The sequence below is a fragment of the Drosophila takahashii genome, chromosome 2R, assembly GCF_030179915.1.
Source record: "Drosophila takahashii strain IR98-3 E-12201 chromosome 2R, DtakHiC1v2, whole genome shotgun sequence".
Taxonomy (NCBI): domain Eukaryota; kingdom Metazoa; phylum Arthropoda; class Insecta; order Diptera; family Drosophilidae; genus Drosophila; species Drosophila takahashii.
Window position 1 is genome coordinate 35,232,992 of NC_091679.1, and position 16,594 is coordinate 35,249,585.

The following is a 16,594-nucleotide window of genomic DNA, read 5'->3' on the forward strand; positions in this document are numbered from 1 at the left end:
TAGATGAAACAAAAGCTGGCTGGCGGCCATAACTCCTAATAAAGGCAGTCCGAGTGGCCGGGGTAATATTTAATTTACTTTTAATTTGCGACAATTTCCAATTCCAATTGCACGGGGGGCTGGCAATGAATTATTCGCCTGGCGATTTAATGGCCTTTAGTTTTGTCGCCGCTGCTCACTTTCCATTTGTTTGCGTTTAATTAAAAGGAGCGAGCGTAGAGAGAGAGAGGATCTCTAATTACATTTGATGTGAATTGAATGCACTCGGCGCACGAGAAGCTTTAAATCGTCCGTCACACACGGCGGCTACGCGATAACTGAATCCTGAATCCCGAGACCGAGTCCTGCGACACTCTGCGCTCAACACTGCGACGCCACTGTTGCTGCGGATGCTGAGTCCTTTGTATTTATTGCACACAGCACAGCAGCCGCCAACAACTCAATCTCCGCTCCCTCTCTCTCGCAAGAGAGAGAGAGTCCTTCCTTTCTCTCTTGGCTTTTATGAATGAGATGAGTTGTGCGCATTAAACACAGCTCGAGAGCGAAGGATAACATCCTGCTGTTAGCGCACTGTTAGCCACCGGATTCATGCAAATTGCATTAAAGTGAATCAGTTATGTGCCGTTATCCCGGCCTTTTGCTGGAAATTGCATTTACCTCTCCGCCACTTTGGCGGCAATGCCTTTAGGCCTTGTTGGCCTGCTTTTACCACCTGAAATTGCATTGCCTCTCCGTCCCCGGGCATAATGCAAAACAATATCAGGCGCCACAGCGGAGATTTTCGCCTGCGTTTTCGATTCACTCTATTTGCATTGTACGGAGGAAAATATATCACTGGAGATGGAAGTACCTTCCCAGTTCCCTATTGGTTTCTATAAGCATTTGCGCGGAGTTTGAATGGAAAAATGGTTAAAGGAGTATTTAATTTTTTTACAACTGATAAATGATTAAGTTATCAAAATTAAATAGCCATTGAAATATGTAGTTCTGGATTGAGCAGTATTGCTAAAAGGCAATTATCGGTTATTATTCTTTTAATATTTGAGTTATTTTCTCTCATATAACTTTTTACAATTTATAGATACCATAGTTTGCTCCCTGTTTGTCATTGTTTGACAAGCATTACATTTTTAATATTTTCAAAATTTAACAACATGTTAAAATAGTTTTTATTTTTAATATTTTCCCACTTGAAATCTCCCAATTTAAGTTCTTGATACCTGCAAAAAACTTTTTGGCTTAGAAAATATATAGATTTATGGATCTGGTTCTTTTGAACTTGGCTATTAGCTAAGGGGATAAAACAGAAAAAGGGGAACCTATAACCGGACAGACAGACACACATATATGGCGAGACAAACTGGTCTGTTTAACCTCACAGAAAATATATCCTCTTCAAGGATTTTAAAAACTGTATGAGTACAACTTTGTGATATTTTTTCCGTGCGTGGAATCTTGAGGGCAGGTCATGTGGCTTGGCACCACCCCCCAAATGTTAAAGTTCAGTCTTAAGCACCGGGAATAAAGTGTAAATATGTAAATGACAAAAGCCCGGCGCACAGACGCCCAGAACACTCACTCAAGGACACAGGGGCTGTCAGGACTGTGAGGCCGTTGAGTGACATGCGATGTTTGCTGCTGCTGCTATTGCTGCCACTGTGAAGCTTGTTAGACATTACAATGCGTGTTTGTGCCAGGATAACTGTCAACAGTTGCCGTTGAATTCGCTGCTTTTCTTGGCCGCCTCTCCGCCTTTCTTATTTTTCAAGTTTGCTAATTTCTTTTGTACATTTTCGAGATGCCTAACAACGTCATGCATTAACATAAAATAACAATACCTCGCCCTAACTGGAGGGCCAGACCTCCTACCGCTAGGAATACTTGGATCACGTGCAACAGTTGGCGATGGAATACGGCAGATAAATCATGGGAGATATTTCAAATGTAGTCCGCACACCGAACCCAATCAATTCACTTCCGACCATATGAGAAACGCCAATTGACCCACTCGAAGAGCTGAATATTTATGGGCATGCAAATCGGGTCCCCGATGTGCGCAATTTGTGCCGAAAATATTTATATCGTTATGGCTAAACAATAAGCCCGGCTGACAGATGATGCTGATCCGATATGAATATAGTGTTGGCCAAAGCAATTATCCTGTTTCCACACAAATGTGCAAATTAATCGAAATCATAATAAGCGGAGAGCGAGTATTAAACTATTTATTTTACGCACAGACATTTAATTAAGAGTTATGGCCACAGTTCTAACCGAGAAATATAAATTGTCGCATTTGTTTTAAGCCCGTGTAAATAACTAATGGGTATAACGTTTTTATGGCCTTCTGTTTTTATGGCCGAGTGGTGGTAAAATATAATTATACTTTCAGAAAATGAAAATGTTTACTTTGGCTAGGTTTCATATTGTTTTTACTCGGTATACCTAAATAAATCTTTCGTACTCGTGTGGAAAGTTTTATAAAACGGGCAACTGCTCTTTCTCGGAATTTCATTGAAAACACTCATTGTTTTGAATATTGCTGCAGCAGCATCTTAGACTAATCCTTTTCATAAGCCCCATCAAAGCCTATTACAAAACTTGTGCCATAAATATTAAAACATATTGTTTTAAAATTTCAGATGAGCCATAAAAATGATTCATTTAAATGGACATGTGCCTGCCTGGCACCTAGCCCAAGGCAAGATGGCTTAAGTTTATGCAAATTAAGTTACAATTATAAATTCTGAGCACCATTCCGGCCGCCTGAGTTGGCCCTGACCAAGTGCCTATCTCGCCGGAGCCATCATCTTGGCCTAATCTCAGGACAGCCTCGGGCTGGCATTACACTTGCAAATGCCATATGCCGAATGTAAATATTTAAAATGCTTAAATACATTTGACACTCGAGTCTGCAGCTCTTTGACAGATTCTTCTCGGTGGCATTGTTGAGTAATCTGCCTTTCTGTCCCCTATCATCCGACTGTTTTTGTTGGGGATTCACTCCGAGCGACGGCTCAAAGCACTTGTGCAATTTCATTCGTTGCCTGGATAATACCCTTTAAATTTAGGTCTTTAATACTTGCTTAATTCTGAAAATATTTTAATGCTCTGCCAGTGAAATCGACAATTGATGTTCTGATAACTCAAGCTTAACGTTTGATTCGTGTATTTTGTTTAAAATACATTTTATTCTGTGGCAATGCCAGATTTACCTGTGCAACTCCTCTCCATTCAGCAGCCATTGGCTGACCACATTTGATCACCTGCACATGGAGTTTGATGACCATTAAATTAAATTGATACTGCAATTGAAATGAATTTTATGCATGTTTCCATTCATTTAAACAGAAGTTGCTTGCAGGTGGAGCGATATTTCAGAATTAAATTCGTTTCAGAGGCAGACTTGTCAACTCGCCAGGCGTTGGGTACGATAAAAGCGAAAAAATTGGGTGTTAAAAATGTCTAAAAGTTTTTCCGTGTACCAAACAGAAGTTCGGAAAGTGAACCCACACGCATAAGTGTGAGTATATAGGTATATAGTTGGCGAAACTAACAACAATATGGAAATCAGTTAACAGAAAAAATAACGTAATGGAATGAACTCGAGACTTCACCAACTTTGACTTTTTCACAACAACATTTTTAGTCTCATGGGAGGAAGACGTTCGGTACTGGCTCCCGTTTCAGAATGTAGTGTTTGTGGTAGAGTTGCCAAGTTATCTGATTTCTAGACAAAATATTTCCGAATTTCCGAATATTGCTTATAACACGGAAAAAGTAACATTTTTTTGAAATGTACATACCTTTATTCTTTAAATATTTTAATTTAATTCAAAAACTAGCCCAATTAAAAATATAAGAATTTTTTTTCTAGCGTAATTTTATTAAACCTTAGAGTCTACTTTGAACTCATTATATGTTTTTAACGAAAACATTTTATAATTTAAGATAAAAAAGAAATTTTAGCATCTTTCCATTGAAAATAAATTGAAAACTTTTTCAGTCCTTGAAATAGGCAACACTGGCCTGTGGCTTGGGGCAACTTCCTGTTTTCGTAGCTGTTATCTACGCCTTTTGTCTCTTGGCCAAAAAGTTGGTCCGCCGCCAGAAAACGGCTTGATTAAAGCGAAACTTAAATGCAAAACACTTCAAAATTGTCTGATTACGAACGCAGAAAAACGGAATGCAATTGCGAGCAATCTCGTCCTGCACCTGTAATTATGGCACGGCGAATGGAAAATGTGGAAGGCGCGGCGCCTTGGCGAACGCCCATTGAAGTGTAAAACAAAAGTATGAGGGATTGCTAAAAGCAATTTGAAAACAACAGAGTGAAAACGCTCCCAGCTCCCCGATCTCATCTCCCGGCGCCTCGAAACCCAAGAATGGCAGAAGTTGGCGTTGCCATGGCAATTATGAAGCTGCAAGAGGTTGCAACGCTACGACTCAGCCCTGTAGCTCAAGGATACACTCAGAAATTCTCATCCTTCGAGTGAAACATTTCAGTTATATTTAATTTTGAAATTTGCATATTTAGAAAACCAGAAAATGCTTATTCTATAGCCCCCAAAATTGTATTACTTAGAGTATCTACAGACTTTTAAGTGATATACATTGCTTTACAAATTTGCAGATATTATTCTTTTCCTTTTCCTTTTTTCCGTAACAGATACTTACTAAAAAGACGGCCCTGATAGAAACTATATTTTGTGGCACCACACAAGAACCGGCTAGACTCGATTAAAAAGCTATTCATTTCACTTACAACTTGCAACAAATGAAGCAAGGACAAAGAACTTTTTGTGAGTGTGGGCTGGAGTGCGGATGGTTTCGGAAGAGTAAGGGAATTGCTATCTCAGTGGCATACTTAGCAGGAGACTATGCATTACCCGAGAACTTTATTAAAGTGCACGGTGAGTGCGCCTCGGCACCTGCGGCTGCGACAACTTGGCAGCCAGCTAGGCGGCTATAGCCATGATCCTTTTAGCTGTTTCAACTGGCTTAAGCCCCAACTCGGCCGCAGGCTAAGCCCCCTGGCAAGTTGCACGCAATAAAACATGTATGTACCGCAATTAAAATTCGAACGGCGGGAAAAGGGGAAAAAAGAGTCAGCCAGCAAGGACCTTTTCAAATATTAATGAAGGGCCCATAAGTAAACATTGCCTTTTGTAATTACCTTACACAAACACAATGGGGCTCGGATTCTATTTCGTGGCTGTTGACTTTGAATTAACAAAAACAACCGGCATAAAAAGACAAAAGTGTAGTGTAAACATAAAGTATTTACATACGGTTAAATAAGAGCCTTATGGCAAGGACTAAATATTAAAATGCTCTCGGGTTTGTTTAAAGGGGAATGGATCACACATTTCTTCCGCTTTTTATTGCAGGTTGGGTTCTTCGTTTTTATTGGTCGCCATAAAGCGAGTCCTTGCTGACATGTATGTTCATGTCTAGCCACAGTTTTATGGCGCATAAATCTGCTCGCATGACGCCGAATTCTTTTGCCCAAAATAGATATCCTACAGGACGTTCGCCGCTCCCTTTTTCGATCCCCAACAGCCTGCTAATTTTGGCAACAAATCTGCTAAGCCAGCTTATGGTCACAAACACACACACTCGACTGCGTCCTGCAGGATATACGCATACATGTATGTTCACGAGTTCGAAGGATACACACTTCGGCTGCTTTGATTTTTATTGTGGCAGAAACTGAAATTGAAACGTAAATCTTTGCGGAATTGCCAAAGTCGGAATTGATTTTTTATGGCTCGTTGTTGTCCTTATGAGCGATTCAGCCAGGACCCAGGAATGTCCGGGTTAGAGATTAATCCGAGCCGAAGCCGTGCAACTGGTGGGATAATCGAATTGCGACCCAGCATTGTTTGCACAAATAAAAAAAATATACAGTGACATTCCGAGCAGTGTGTTTATGTTTTTGTTAGCAGCGGGTACAATTTGTTTTAATTGTGAGCAAAACAACTGAATAATCACATTACATCGCCGGGGGGTGTGTAGTGGGCGGTGGGTGGTTGTTTACCAACTGCAGCTGACTCAGTTAAGCTCTGCGGAGAAAGCAGTTCGTATGCGGGGCTTAAAAAACGGGCGCATCAGCATCATATGCCAACTTCGATAAATCGCAGAGACGTAAATAAAACGCAATGGGAGGCAGTCCGATGCGGAATTGTGTCAACAGCAATCGCAATCCCAATCCGCCAGTCGCAAGTGCAACGTGTGCCCACTCGACATATCCACATACTTTTTATAATCTTTAATTTAAATATATATAGTGTATGGATATATAGGCACCTTGCAGTGCGGCGTCGCCTGGCTGAGTCGCATCATAACGATGCGGCAATGGCTCTCTTCCTGATTAAAGACCATGGACTTCTGGCCACAGTCGCATATAATACGTATCCACATGTGCATGTATATTCGGCTTAAAGCACTGGATGCCTGGCAACGGCTGTCGCAAAGGATTCATTTCGTTTCGTTTACTCTTCCTGCCCGATACCTTCAATATCACGCATACGCCGGGTGGTTCGGGCGATTCGGGCGTTTCGGGCCGTGCGAAGTGTCAACCACTTGCAACTTTTGACGTTATATTTTTGTTGGTTTTCAATTAAAAAGTTTGCCTTACCCTGCTTTTGTTGCAGCGCCCAACTGGCCTCCTCGGCAGCAGCTCGTCTCTTGTTTGCCTTTTTGCCCGATCCCATTGTTCGGATGCCTCTGACAGCCTTCTGACGGCCTGCATGCAACACATTTCAGCCAAATGGAAATCGCAGACAATTGCCATTGACGTGGGCCAACCATTTAGGTAAATAATTGCTTTGCGAGCTTAGTCCGGCATTTACAGCGACCATACAATGGCCAGCAATTTCGCAGGTTCCGAACTGAATTAAAATGTATGCAGCTTGCATGAAATCACATGAAATATGGCCTCTTATCAAACGCAATTCCCTAAAAGTAAAAGGTAGGTAGTGAAAATCAAGCAATCCAACGATTCGAAATTGAAAAAATAAGTTTACTAAAATGTAGAATTTATGGCTGCGCAATAACATCCACATTGTTCTTTAAAGGAAAAAATTTAACAACTATAAATATCCTATAAAAGGCCTTTTAAAATAATCATTACAAAATATTACTAATGGGAAAAAGCTCCCATTTCATCTGAACAAAAAAAATATTTTATAATTTATTTATTAAATTATTTAACACCCAAATCGACTTTAGTTAATTTCATTGAGTACTTTTAGTTGTACATTTAACAACTATAAATATCCTATAATAAGGCGTTTAAAATTATCATTGCAAAATATTACCAATGAGAAAAAGCTCCCATTTCATCTAAACAAAAAAAGATTTTATAATATATTTATTAAATTATTTATCACCCAAATCGACTTTAGTTAATTTCATTGAGTACTTTTAGTTGTACATTCAGTGTATTATTCAGTGACACAAATTTTCCTTTCGCATTTGTAAAATTTGAAATACAAATTGCCAATAAAATAATTCTCTTTCAATTGGTACATTGTAGCTCTATGAAATGTGCACTTGCACTAGCACTTCAAGTAGACGTTTTTAAAGGACATTGCTTCAATACATAAATTCGTAATACGCTTTTCTGCCAAGTTGATCGTAAATTTTGCTGACAAAACTCCGTTTCAGGCACGTTTTATTATCCTGGCTCACTTCCAAGCGTAATTGATTGATTGATGGATGGATGCATGGCTGGACCAAGGACTCACACATGCCCCTTCCCTCCCCCTACTCCTCCATCCCCTCTCAGAAAATAAACACAACCAACCGGAGGAATGGCTGTTATTAAAGCAAAGTCTTTGGGCCAAAAGTCCCGACAACTTAGCACATTTAATCTTTAATTAAGAGCAACAAAGACGAAACGTTATCTGACCCTGTTCCAGGGGGCAGCCAACCACCGACCCTGCCGGCTTAAATGATGCGTTAAGATGACTCCGATGAAGGATCACGAAAGTGGCTTGCGGCTTTCGGGGTTTCTGTGGCCCTGGCCCCCTGGCCGCAAAGGGACTTTAAGGCCAAATACCGGGGAGCCAAAAAGACAAAAATGCGAAAGTAAACCTCCCTGCCACATAATTCGCAAAGGCATTGCAAATGAATTAAATTACACAGAAGTGCGAAATAATGGCCGGCAGGCCAAAGAGTTGCGCTGCCAACAGCTATGCAAATGGACACTCGACCAGGACTTTGGCCCAAAGTAAATGGTGCTAAGTCGGGTGATGGCCGGGATTTTCGCAAAAGGCGAAATCCTATTAAAATCCAATTGTCTGTAAACAAAATGATGGCCTGACGAACTTGCGGGGTGGATGTGGATTGTTTGTCACTCAATTAAGGTTAATGTGCACGTCCGACTGGCAGCAAGGCTTAACTTTGGATCTGTAAACAAGTCGCATGCGTAATTAAATTTCCAATGAGAACGGCACAGCAGCTGCTGCCGAACTTTGACCCCGGAGCCTCTCCGGCGGATGTAGTTTCGGTTTCGGGTTCGGTTTCGGCTAGCAAATGGCAAATGGCTTGCCGACTGTGTGACAAGTTTATTTCATTACGGCCACAATGCAAAACACTTCCTCCAGTCACTTCCGCCTGCTGAGCGACCATGTCGCCGCCGAGTGGAATCAAATTGAAAGTTATCAAAATGTGTGCATAACGGTTTGTTAAATAGTTATTGTCCTGGCATTTGCTCCTCTGGCTGTCGCCCACTCCTAAATTTAATTACGCCAACAAGTCACACAAGTGTCTCTAACTAAGCGTTAGCCGCACTCCACTCCATTCCCATACACATCGCCCAGCAACTGCAAACAGATTTGCATTGCAAACAAAACTTTTCCCAGCCGCTCAATGTATGCGCATATCTAATGCCAAACCAACTGCGGCCGTGAATTTCTCCTCACTGTGCGGGTAATCGGTTTGCGGAGGCCCGAGATCCAGTGTCACATCATATCATATTTGGAGTGAATTTGGGTAAAACTTTGGCCCGAAGCGTGTGCCATCCTTTGGAGCGTCCTTAAAGGTTGCTTTGGATAGTTAAACCTACACCCAAAAAAAACTCGATATGAATCGTAGGTCAATTTGACCTTTTTTAAGATCATTTTTAACTTGATATGGGGCCAGGTAAATGTGATATGTTCGAAATGTAAGAAATCTTATTTCTGACCAAAACGTACACTAGTGCGAGCGAGAAAACATGCTTGAAGTACGTCAGTTCGAATTTCGAATCAGTCTTTCTCGCTTCCACTCATGTCATTTTATTCGCCATATTGATTCTTGCGCTCTTTTTCGAAGTTAGAGAATCTCCGAGAGAGAGAATTCGGCAAAATGATATTATTTAATGTAAATTTTATGAATATTTCAGGTAAAAACGATATGAGTAGGAATAACCAGAAAATTACCTGGACTTATCGATTTTACGGCGACGTGCTTTTTTTTGTGTGTATCATTTTACCACTTTTAAAACATATAATTATGTGAATATGAATTTTGGCGTAAAATAAGAGAAATTATTATTCTTTAAAAACATTTAGCATTTAATGTCTCACATCAAAACAATGGCCTTCAAATATATTTCAAATTTGTGGGCTGTAGACATACTTACTATTGACCTAGGCACAACAGATAAGAAAAATACACACATTGCCAACAATTTGGAATCAAAAACTCTTCTCAAGCGATAAGAAATTTTAAAAAAAGAGGAATTTTTATTTAATCACTGTGAAAAAACTGAGTTTTGTTAAATTTAAATTGGTACAAAATCTAGTTTCTTAAACCCGTAAATCAAGGAAGAAAACTGAATATTTCCTAAATATAAAAGATGGTAATGTTACAATAAGATTAAAAAACCAACAAAATACAAGACGTTTTTTTAATGGCAGTGTACACATTTTTATTATAAATTTATTTTACGTATACCATTTTTGTATGTGTAATATAAAGTGGAATTCGTATTTGCTAATTTAAATGTGGGGTCTTGAAGAGCAATATTTTTCCCAATGATTAGTTTCAGCGAAAGCGTGTGTTTAAGAGGTTTCCACATAATTATATAATTAGTTTGTCATTTATTTAATATGAATAAATCAAGGCAATGTAAGCGGTTATGAAGCTTTCTGTGACACTAACATAACCAGAAGTCCCTGAAATAGGTATGCGTTTGGCGTTGCTCCAATGGAAGCTCTTCAAGAATCGAGATGACAATTTGGAGGTCGTGACCAGGAAAATCGAAGATGTCATGAGGGATCAAAAGCCGCGATTGATTTGTCTGCCCGAGCACTTTTCCAAGAACTCTGGCTTTCACAGAGACCCAGAAACCGTCACGGAAGGACACTGCTTCCAACGACTCTCGGAGCTGGCCAGGAAGCATAAGGTTTACATTGTGGGCGGAACGTTGCCAGAGAAGGGCGAAAGTGATGCCGTCTACAGTACTTGTACCGTGTGGTCACCCGAAGGTCATCTGGTCGCGAAGTTCCGCAAGGTTCACCTGTTCGACGTGGACATTCCGGGTGGAATTACCTACGTGGAGTCCGCTAGGTTTACGCCGGGCAGTGAGTACAGCATTTTTGAGGTGGACGGCCATAAAATCGGACTGGGGATCTGTTACGACATCCGCTTCGAGGAGATGGCCCGTGTGTACCGAAATGCGGGCTGCGAGATGATCATCTATCCCTCCGACTTTGCCCTTTTCACGGGAGCTTTGCACGGGGAACTTCTGCCGCGTTCCCGCGCCAATGACAACCAGCTCTTCGTGGTGACTAGCGCTCCAGCCAAGGATATCACCGCCAAGCACATTAGCCATGCCCACTCAATGGTGGTCGATCCCTGGGCCAGGATTCAGGCGTGTGCAGGTGAGAACGAGGCAACTGTGGTGACGGACATCGACTTTTCCCTGGTGGAGAGAGTGCGTGAGGAACTCCCAATCTACAGGCAACGTCGCCTTGATTTGTATCCTGCACCCAGAAAAATGATGGACAACATTTTAGGTCATGCATAGCCTAAAACATTTTAAATGGACTAAAAGTTCCTTTTTAGGTCTTGTACTGCCTAAAAATTTAAATTTTTGGTATATTTGCCCTACTATTTAGGTCCCGTATAGCCTAATATTTTAGGTCATCGTGGGCCTTAAAATTAATGCATTTTACCTAAATAAATATGCACGGAACTCTGATACCGTTCTAGCGACGCTATAATTCCCAACCAGTTAGAGCGCGGCTTGCATGGTAACCCACTTCGATCGTTGAATAAAACAGCTATTTCACTGCTGAACAGTGAAGCCTCTTCGCTCGTGTTTGTGTGTTGGAGTAATGACGACTTCTTGAAGACTAAGCCGACATTGACCTCGAGTTAGCTATAAATTTCTCTGTATTTACTTTATAATATGAAACATTTTTCAGTACAAATTTTTAGGCCAAAGAAAGCCTAAAATTTTGGATAGGGGTTTTCTCATATTTTAAGGCAGCCAATTACATAAAATCTAGGCCAACAATTACCCCATTTTATGCCATTAATGGCCTAACATTTTAGGTCATACAATCCCAAATTTTAGGCCATTTAAGGACTTAGCTTCAGTTTTAGGCCAATTTTACCTAAATTCTAGGCCATTTTTTGACATTTTAGGTCATTTTTTTTCTGGGTGTGATTAAAATTATTTAATATATGCCAGAAGAAACGTAGGGGAGAGAGGGGCAATTTCGTCACTGGGGCAATTTGATGTAGATTTTGTCCTATCGGAAATCGGATTTTAAAAGTAGGATATTATAATGCCAAGCCAACTGCGGCCATGACTTTGCTTCTCACTGTGCGGGCTATCGGTTTGCGGAGGCCCGAGATCCAGTGTCACATCATATCATATTTGGACTGAATTTGGGTACAACTTTGGCCCAAAGCGAATGTCAGTGCGTGAGCCACTCCCAATCTACAAGCAACGTCGTTCGAATCTGTATCCTGATAAGGAATGTTTACTATCAACCAGAAAATAGGTCAGAGTCAAGTGCCTCGACTATAAGATAAGCTGGAAATTTAATTTAATTAAGAAATAATTGGTTTGATAACCGTCTGATTTCAAACTGATTGGTACACCCAAAAAAAAAATCAAATGTGTTAACTCTCTAAGCGTTGAAAATATACTAGATGGGGAAAAAATAATTGGTATGGACTTAATACCAAATAATATTAATTTTAGATGATGGATGTAGCATTCTATTTTAACTAATACAAACTGACGTTCGGCTTGGGAAGGAGTACCGATTTGATACACGAAGGCTGATTTGGTTTTTTTATCCTTTCTTTCACGGTAATTTTTCTAGAACTGCATGTTATGAAAGTTAATTTAAAATAACAATATGATCTAAAACTACCAAATAACATCCGGATAAAGTTCGGATGGAGCTTCATATTGTTCCGTGGCGCACATGACCGTTTCCATACGCGTCGGCCGATTCGGATTGGCCGGGCTACTGACCATGAAGTGGAATTTCTCCTTAAAATAGCTAACACCACGACAGACCGCCGCATAATTTCCAAAGCGATCTACGGCGATAAGGGCGCCTTCAAAGCGAGGTATGTGCTTTCGGATTCGCTGGAATACAGACTTCACTGCCTCCGCGGGCGTCTTGCCCGCCCGCATGGCCTCCACAGCGAGGAGGGAGGGAAGAAAGCGCATCAGGATGTCGCCATTCCCGGTGGCCACAGCAGCGCCCACTTCGTTATCTGCGTAGGCACCGGAGCCAGGGATCGGGGCATCTCCAACGCGCCCAGGTATCGTGTGTCTTATTCCGTTGGTGGATGTGCCCACGTGGATGTTGCCCTCCTCATCGATGGCGGCCATGGTGATGGTGTCGTGGTTGTCGGGACCGATCTCATCCTGGTCAGATCGAGGGGCCCCTTCGTCAAACAAAGTTAAAGGCTGGTAGGGCCCGCAGGAGGTCAGGGGATCCGGATAGACATTCCGCCAGTAGTTCGGCTGACAATTATGCGCCGTCCAATTTTGCGTGATGGCTGCTGTTTCTGGAGTGTCCAGCGACTCGTTCTGGAAGCCCATTGCATTGGCGAAATCCGCGGCTCCATCGCCGACTAAAAAGGAGTGATGCGTATGTTCCAGGACGTGACGGGCCACCTTAATGGCGCTCCTCATCCTCCGAAGATGGCCCACTGCTCCGATCTCCATGGTGCTGCCATCCATCAGCAAGGCGTCCAGGGCGACATATCCACGCTCGTTGGCATTGCCGCCGAAGCCAACAGCTTTATCGCATTGTAGCCTCTCGCACTCGGAAATTCCGCCCACCACGGCGTCCCTCGTCTGACCAATTCCGCCCTTTTTTAGGTTCAGGATGCGCCACGCCTCCTCGTTGGCGACCGAAAAGGGCCAGGTGTTGATAACCATTGGCAGGAGCTGTCCAGTGCTTCCCTGTCCGGAACTCGTTACGTTGATGTAGTACCGAACAATCCATGCTAGCCAAAAGAGGCACACGGATACTGCTAATACCTTCTTCATATCTTTATATTATCAATTAAAACAATTTAAAATTCTCTATTAGAGTTATTTTTTCAAACTGAGCGACTTTTTTCCCGGTCTTCTGCCTTTATAGACCGTCTTGTGCAATCATTTGACAATAAATAACTTAACGAAACTAAGAAAAAACATTTAAAATCTAATCTAGATTAAAGCAAGAGGGAACTCTATAGTCGGGTGCCCCGACTATCAGATACCTGTTACTGAGATAAAGGGAGTGCGAGGGAGATGGATATATAAAACATTGATAGGGCACAACTTTTTAACGAATGTTCCGATTTGAAAAATTTATACATTTGATAAGCATACTCTACGAGTAATGGGTATAAATAGCGTAATCTAACCTAACATAGTAAATAATTTTGTAATCAAAAACAATAAATAGTATAGAAGTTACACAGATAAAAAAAATACCGAAATTGGTCATTAATCGGGTATTTATACCCGTTACTCGTAGAGTAAAAGGGTATACTAGATTCGTGCAAAAGTATGTAACAGCTAGAAGGAAGCGTTTCCGACCCCATAAAGTATATATATTCTTGATCAGGGTCACTAGCCGAGTCGATCTAGCCATGTCCGTCTGTCCGTCTGTCCGTCTGTCCGTCTGTCTGTCTGTCCGTCTGTCCGTCTGTATGAACGCTGAGATCTCAGAAACTACAAAAGCTAGAAGGTTGAGATTTCCCACACATATTCTTTGGCTTCCTACGCAGCGCAAGTTTATTTTAGCCGAGCGCCACGCCCCCTCTAACGCCCACAATCGCCCACTAGCGATTTTAAAATGGGTCCTGCGCCCACATCTTTAAAGATTTCCGAGAAGTATAAATGCAATTTTGTTGTGTATATTTATACCTATCGAAATGTAGAAGACATTTTTCAAATCGGACCATTCATTAAAAAGTTATACGCAATCAAAAATTATATATCTATCTCCCTCGCACTCCCTTTAGCTGAGTACGATTATTAGTCGGGACACCAACCCGACACAGCGTTCGCACTCCCTTTAGCTGAGTGACGGGTATTAGATAGTCGGGACAACAACCCGACTATAGCGTTCTCTCTTGTTTTTCATATCAATTTTGGTGCCATATGTGGCAATATCAAAACAAGAGAGACCGCTATAGTCGGGTGCCCCGACTATCAGATACCCTTTACTCAGCTTAATAAAAGCGAAAAGGTTTTTGCAGAAAAGTTCATGTACAACCTGCAGCCAATTCCACAGGAAAAATGTAAATTTTTATTGTGTTTACAGCTGCGATCAAATTAGCAGTTAGTTGTTGTAATTTATATTTCTTTCTAACTTTAACTATTTTTGTTGTTATAACATTATATTTTAATTTAAACGCCTACCAAAGAACTGTCTGTTTGGAAGTAGGTATGGAAAGATCCCACGAGCAGGTCACCGATTCCATACGAGTTGGCTGATTCGGGTTAACCGAGCTACTGACCATGTATTGAAATTCCTTCTTGAAAGACGGTCTGCAGTTACAGGCCACTGAATAGTTTCCAAAGCGATCTATGGCAATAACGCCGCCACAAAATCCATTGGAGTACTTCCGGATCCGCTTGATTACAGACTCCACAGCCTCCGCCGGCGTCTTGCCCGCCCGCATGGCCTCCACGGCGAGGAGAGAGGGAAGAAATCGCATCATGGTGTCGCCAACTCCGGTGGTCACAGCAGCGCCCACCTCGTTATCTGCGTAGGCCCCCGAACCAGGGATCGACGCATCTCCCACACGTCCGGGTAGCGTGTGTCTAAGTCCGTTGGTAGAAGTGCCCACGTGGATGTTTCCCTCCTCATCGATGGCGGCCATGGTGATGGTGTCGTGGTTGTCGGGCCCGATCTCAACCTGGTCAGTTCGAGAAGCGTGCTCGTCCCACGAATTCAATGGCTTGTAAGGACCGCATGAGGACTTGGGATCTGGATAGACATTTCGCCAGAAGTTCGGCTGGCAGTTATGCTCCGTCCAATTTTGGGTCATGGCTGTGGTTTCTGCAGTGTTCAGAGTCTCGTTCGGGAATCCCATGGCATTGGCGAAATCCGCGGCTCCATCGCCCACCAAAAGAGTGTGATGTGTGTGCTCCAGGACGTGACGGGCCACCTTGATGGCGCTCCTAATCCGCCGAAGATCGCCCACTGCCCCGATCTCCATGGTGCTGCCATCCATGACCAAGGCGTCCAGCGAGACATCTCCGCGCTCGTCGGGATTGGCACCGTAGCCCACTTCCTTATGACACTGCAGCCTCTCGCACTCCGAAATTCCGCCCACCACGGCGTCCCTCGTCTGACCTATTCCTCCTTTTTTAAGGTTCAGGATGCGCCACGCCTCCTCGTTGGCGACCGAAAAGGGCCAGGTGTTGATAACCATTGGCAGGAGCTGTCCAGTGCTCCTCTGTTCGGAACTCGTTCCGTTTAAAGTAGATTTTGCCCTGTAGGGATTCGGATTTTAAAAATAGGATATTATATTTTTGTATGCCTTTACCGAACAATCGATGCCAGGCAAAAGAGGAAAACGAATTCTTCTATTAGCTTCTTCATTTGAATTCAAAATTATTTTCCGTACTGAGTGAACCATTTTCCAGTCTTCTGCTTTTATAGGCCTTCTAATCAGATGATTTAAATATATATAAGAGAAAAATACCACCTTTATATTTAGATTCAAAACATACATTCCGAGAATTTCAATTTATTTAAGAGGCAATAAAATATGTTGAGAGACGTCCGATCGGCACGCGTCCGATATGCACAAAAAAAAATTTCTTGATATATCTTGATATATCCGATTGTTCCTATGGTCTGATCAGGGCGCTTTCAAACTGACCAAAATTATAATACCACCTGCAAGGGTATAAAAATGATTGGAAAAGCTTCTTTCGATTACATTTTCATTTTACGTTTAGTAAATTGTCATACAATTAAGACCAATATTTCTTAATACATCTATCCTTTAGTCGGTTATTACTTATTACGGTGAATTTTAATGGCAACCCTCATGTAAATATCAAAAGGTTTCTATAAATACATGTTTATATATATGTATCTACATATATTAGGTGTAA

General features: G+C 41.9%; 2 protein-coding genes and 1 pseudogene across 2 annotated transcripts; 1 reads left to right on the forward strand and 2 right to left on the reverse strand.

Annotated features, from left to right (window-relative positions):
* The first annotated feature begins 10,056 nt into the window (after positions 1-10,056).
* LOC108061890 (omega-amidase NIT2 pseudogene) lies at positions 10,057-11,020 on the forward strand (annotated as a pseudogene).
* Positions 11,021-12,282: 1,262 nt separating this feature from the next.
* On the reverse strand, positions 12,283-13,606 carry LOC108061900 (putative N(4)-(beta-N-acetylglucosaminyl)-L-asparaginase GD10667). The gene has a single exon (XM_017148317.3). The coding sequence runs from the start codon at positions 13,517-13,519 to the stop codon at positions 12,380-12,382; it is 1,140 nt and encodes a 379-aa protein (XP_017003806.2). The 5' UTR covers positions 13,520-13,606; the 3' UTR covers positions 12,283-12,379.
* Positions 13,607-14,712: 1,106 nt separating this feature from the next.
* On the reverse strand, positions 14,713-16,301 carry LOC108061901 (putative N(4)-(beta-N-acetylglucosaminyl)-L-asparaginase GD10667). The gene is made up of 3 exons (XM_017148318.3): positions 16,205-16,301; positions 16,018-16,138; positions 14,713-15,964 (listed from the first exon to the last, which is right to left on the reverse strand). Exons 2-3 carry the CDS (start codon positions 16,071-16,073, stop codon positions 14,881-14,883), a joined length of 1,140 nt encoding a protein of 379 aa, XP_017003807.2. The 5' UTR covers positions 16,074-16,138; positions 16,205-16,301; the 3' UTR covers positions 14,713-14,880.
* Positions 16,302-16,594: the final 293 nt, after the last annotated feature.